At 47.7% G+C, this 5,402-nt stretch overlaps 1 protein-coding gene across 1 annotated transcript; it reads right to left on the bottom strand.

Annotated features, from left to right (window-relative positions):
• Positions 1 to 2,065: 2,065 nt before the first annotated feature.
• LOC311115241 (uncharacterized protein) lies at positions 2,066 to 4,241 on the bottom strand (the record flags this gene model as incomplete). The annotated part of the gene is made up of 3 exons (XM_084190440.1): positions 2,066 to 3,286; positions 3,384 to 3,865; positions 4,080 to 4,241. Coding segments are annotated over 3 exons (802 nt in total), but the record flags the coding sequence as incomplete, so codon positions are not given.
• Between the last annotated feature and the right edge of the window lie 1,161 nt (positions 4,242 to 5,402).

Below are 5,402 nucleotides of genomic sequence, written 5' to 3' on the forward strand. Positions count from 1 at the left end.
AGCAGAGAAGGGCGGATTTACAAGATGGTGGGAGGTCATTGTTGTATGTTTATCCCCAACAATACAGCCCCAGATGGTACAGTAACTAGAGCACTGGCAGGTCTCACTGCATTAAGTAAAGAATGGGCTGAGAACTGGGGGGTGAATACATCAATGACTGGTTGGTTTGATAACATGTTTGGTAAATGGAAAACTATTGTTGTAACTATTTTAGGCGCGGCAATCGTGTCTATGGGTATGCTTGTTCTTTGTGGATGTTGTCTTATTCCCTGTGTCCGAGGGTCGGTGAGCAAGGCGTTGGATTATGCAGTTTCCCAACAGATGGTGAGATACGGCCCAATCCCGGACTCCGACCTAAGGAATGAAGAATATGACCCACCAGGCTTGGTGGAGGACGACGACGATTCAGATAGTTTGAGACTGGATGTTTTCCTAGAACTATAAATCTCTAGTTTAAAAGTTATTGTAATGATATTTTGTGTATTAAAGTATTGTTTTAAGTATGATGTACTAGTTAACCAATGTTGCAGGATGTGAGTAAACAGGTTAGGTACCATTGCTAAAGAGTAACGTTACGCTTTTAATCATGGGGTAACCCTGATGAACCTGTATTGAATGAGACAATCTTTAATGTTTTTATATGCAAATCAACTTATATGCTTCAATGTGTATGATTCATTTCTATAACAACATATATTTTGTGAGTATGTGTGTAATATTTAGTCAAAGGGTGGATTGATAGATTAATGACTAATTATTACACCCTGAAACTGTGTGAATGTGTTAGAATGTGTGAGTGTAGGACCAGTAAAGACTATGACATTGAGCTACTATTTAGCAATGTGAGTAAGAGTTAGACCAGACAACAAAGGACAAGGAGAACTGGTTACAGACAACTGAGAAACCAAGATAAAGGGGCCTCCCAATTTAAGGAGGAGAGAAACTGTTAGGCTTTATAAGGAGTATGCAGGATATTGTGAGAACGGAGATAACTAAGGAATGCATGTGGGTGTGTGTGTATATGTGTGTGTGTGTGTGTGTGTGTGTGTACTGATGGTCAGGAGAGCAGTTTTAAAGTGGAAAACTACAGCCCGCCTAAAGAGGGGAGGGATTTTTGTATGACGTGTGAGTATTAAAGATGGACTCTGAAATTGTGATGGCAGAATTCTCAATGAATAAATCTCTGACTATGAAGACAGGGACCGTTTCTTGATTTTGGGAGACGCACAGAGACACTGAAATAGTTTGTTAAATAATTCACATAACAGACTGTCTTGCAAGTGGTCTGAGTGGGAAACCGAAAACTGTTATTGGCCTAGAGGTTTGGAAATCTTTAGTATTGGTCTATTAACTAATTTACTATGTCACCAGGCAGCCCAAAACTCCATTCCACCAAAACAAGCTGAAATTTCAGGGGTCTTTTCAAACAGCTCTTACACTAAAAGGGCATTATCATCATTTTCATAGTATTCTTCCAACCTCATAGTGTGGAACTATATATATAAAACAGGAAAATCAAATTTTTCTTTACTGGGCCTTGAAGCCCTTGGCTCCTATAAGGAGCACAGGCCATTGAAGAATGTCCTCCATCTCACTCAGTTCAGGCCAAATTTCCAGGTCACACCAGTTGAGGCCACTCTGTAATTTCTGCCTGGACTCCTCTCCCTCTGTTTCTTATCCCCTGGAGGGACCCAAGTGATGTTGATGGACGGTTCTGAAGGGTGATGTTGGACAGTTCTGAAGGGTGTTGTTGATGGACGGTTCTGAAGGGTGATGTTGATGGATGGTTCTGAAGGGTGATGTTGATGGACGGTTCTGAAGGGTGATGTTGATGGACGGTTCTGAAGGGTGTTGTTGATGGACGGTTCTGAAGGGTGATGTTGATGGACGGTTCTGAAGGGTGATGTTGATGGACGGTTCTGAAGGGTGATGTTGATGGACGGTTCTGAAGGGTGTGTCCAATCCAACTCCACTTTCTTCTATAGGAGGATCTTGAACATCTGGATTGACAAAGTGAAACACGTGGACAAAAACTGGACAGGAACCCATTGACAGACACACACACTGTAGTTCATTGTATCTTTATTATTGTAATAATCATCACTGATAAAGTTGAGAGACAGACAAGACATGCAGAAACAGGTGGTTGGATAATAATATGTTCAGGTCTGATTGTGGCTTTACACTTTGGATTTCAAACAAACAGAAGGCACTAAAACAGAAGACAATCAAGTTGTCTCAGACACAGATCTAGGATCAGTTACCCATACTCCAATCCTATGGTGATGGGGAAATAAGCAACCTGACCCTAGATTACTGTCTAAGGGTAACTTCGTCCTCCTCGCACATAAACATGAAAAGCAAAAGGCACTTATGGAGGGGCGGGTCTAGGGGCAAAAGAGGGATCACTTATTGGGCAGAGCATGTTTTGACAGTCAGGGGACATTGTGTTTTTGAGCTAGAGCTGACTCGGAATGTTACAGAACGTTTAGATAAGGTTCAGAAGACTTGGTTCTGCTGAACGTCCTCCTATTTATACAAATACATTCTCTTTCTATCCCCCCCACCTATGAGTAAGTCCCTCCGTCACCTAGGTAACCATTCCCATGCCAACAACAGAGCGAAAGACAGGAGGAAAAAAAAGAAAACTGCAATAAAAACCTTTCTTTGTGCTGTGTGTCTTATTTAGCACATCTTTTAACTATCTTTACGTAAAATATGATTCTTAATACATAACACAGTTCATCAATTATACCATTATGGGACTGTGTGTCTGTGTATGCATGTAAGGATCAATATCTATACGATATACTGTACGTTATCTGTGAGAATAATTCTCATTACACACACACACAAACACACCTTTGGCCCTCTGCCCCTTAGAAATAATTGGCTTTTTTATATTTGGACCGTTCTCCATACTTAAGTCATTGGCTTCTCAGTTAAGTCATACATAAAGCATACAGGGAATGTGATTGGCTTAGACAGGAGTGTGGAACCCTGAGGACACACTTGTCTTTGGCCCTCTACTCCTCAGATCATTGGTTATAAATAAGTAATGGCAAAAGGACATGACGCATTCTCTCTGAGGAGGACTGAGGAAGACCGTGGCGGTGATGAAGGAGGTCTCACTCGGACCAATCGTCATCGTCCAACTCCGAGGAGTCGTCCTCGCTGTCGCTGCACTCCACAGCAATACGGCGAGACAAGATGGCCGCCACGTCGTTGCCGTAGTTATCCTTCTTCTCCTGCTCTTTCTGTTCCTCCACCTTACGCAGGTTAAAACCTGCCAGAGAAGGGGGGGGGGGGGGGGTTAGGGTGTGTTTATGTGTGCTTGTATCTATCTATCTGTCTGTCTGTCTGTCTGTGTGTGTGTGTCGTACCTTGCCGGATAGCTGACAGCAGGTCATTGTGAGCATCAGCTTCTGGCTGAACCTGGGTGGGTTTGAGAGGACGGGGATCCTCAATGGAGAAGGACTGGGGGGGAGGGCCAGAAGAGGGGGGAGGAGGGCCTGGGGGAGGTGGGGGAGGAGGAGGAGGTGCGCCACCACCCTGGGGGAGAGAGGGGGGAGGAGGCGGAGAGATGGAGGTCTGGGAGAAAGGGGGAGGTGGGGCAGGGGGGGAGGGATAGGTAGAGGAGAAGAGAGGAGGGGGAGGGGAGGAGTCAAATCCAGAGGGGGGAGGAGGAGGGAGAGGGACTCCAAAGCCAGAGGGGGGAGAGGGAGGTGGGGCAGGGGGAGGGGCCAGGTTGGGCCGGGAGCCAATGGGAGCAGAAGAGGGCATGGGAGGGGCTGGAGGAGGGTGTGTGGGGCTCAGAACGCTGGTGCGCTTCTGGGTTGGTGCTCCGTACTGTCCGTCATGATAACTGTCAATGAGAGAGCACGGGATGGATTAGGGACAGCGCACCGATTCTCCAAAATGCACTGTATCCAAACAACTTGGTCCAAACGATTTTGACCACTTGAGATGAAGGGTGTTGACTGGTGAGTAAACGCTAATGCTAACAATGCTAAAGTAGCATAAAATGTGTTTGGTCAATTATAAGGTGCATACACTGTTCCCCTCCATCTGCTACTTACGCCATGTCTGGGGGTGGAGGGGGCAGGAAGTCATCGGGAGCAGGGGGAGGGAGGGGGGAGCCAGGTTCGAAGGCGTACGACCCTGTACTCTGGTCTAAACCATCGGGGGAATAACAGCCTTCTCCTGAACCAATACTGCCATTCAGACCCTCAAGAGATTCTCTACACACACCAAGATACACAGGTACACAGGCAAAACAAAAGAGAGACTATTTTTATCAATGACAAGACAACACAATTAAACAGTTTAAAACCATTCTATAGGACAACCCTCTCCCCTATCCAACTCAGAATCTCCCTTATATTCTCTCTCTCCCCGTTCTCGCTCTCTCTCCCGTCTCGTCTCGTCTCTCTCTCCCGTTCTCGATCTCTCTCTCCCCCCGCCTCTCTCTCCTGTTCTCTCTCCCCCCCTCTCTCCCTCTCTCTCCTGTCTCTCTCCCCCTCTCTCTCTCCCCACTCTCCCTCTCCTCTCTCCCCCCACTCTCCTTCTCCCTTCTCTCTCTCCCTCTCCCTGTTCCCTCTCTCTCCCTCTCCCTGTTCCCTCTCTCTCCCTCTCCCTGTTCCCTCTCTCTCCCTCTCCCTGTTCCCTCTCTCTCCCTGTTCCCTCTCTCTCCATCTCTCTCCCCCTCTCTCGCCCTCTCTCCCTGTTCCATCTCTCTCTCCATGTTCTCTCCCTCTCTCCATTCTCTCTCTCCCTGTTCCCCCTCTCCCCCTGTTCTCTCTCTCTCCCCGCTCTCCCTCTCCCCCTGTTCCCTCTCCCCCTGTTCCCTCTCTCTCCCTCTCCCCCTGTTCCCTCTCTCTCCCTCTCCCCCTGTTCCCTCTCTCTCCCTCTCCCCCTGTTCTCTCTCTCTCCCCCTCCCCCTGTTCTCTCTCTCTCCCCCTCCCCTGTTCTCTCTCTCTCCCCTCCCCGTTCTCTCTCTCCTGTTCTCCCCCTGTTCTCTGTTCTCTCTCTCTGTTCTCTCTCTCTCCCTCTGTTCTCTCTCTCTCTCTCTCCCTCTGTTCTCTCTCTCTCTCCCTCTGTTCTCTCTCTCTCCCTCTCTCCCTGTTCTCTCTCTCTCCCTGTTCTCTCTCTCTCTCCCTCTGTTCTCTCTCTCTCTCTCCCTCTGTTCTCTCTCTCTCTCTCCCTCTGTTCTCTCTCTCTCTCCCTCTGTTCTCTCTCTCTCCCTCTGTTCTCTCTCTCTCCCTCTGTTCTCTCTCTCTCTCCCTCTGTTCTCTCTCTCTCCCTCTGTTCTCTCTCTCCCTCTGTTCTCTCTCTCCCTCTGTTCTCTCTCTCTCCCTCTGTTCTCTCTCTCTCCCTCTGTTCTCTCTCTCTCCCTCTGTTCT

The sequence above is a fragment of the Coregonus lavaretus genome (genome assembly GCF_964263955.1).
Source record: "Coregonus lavaretus genome assembly, contig: HAP1_SCAFFOLD_8213, whole genome shotgun sequence".
Taxonomy (NCBI): Eukaryota; Metazoa; Chordata; class Actinopteri; order Salmoniformes; family Salmonidae; genus Coregonus; species Coregonus lavaretus.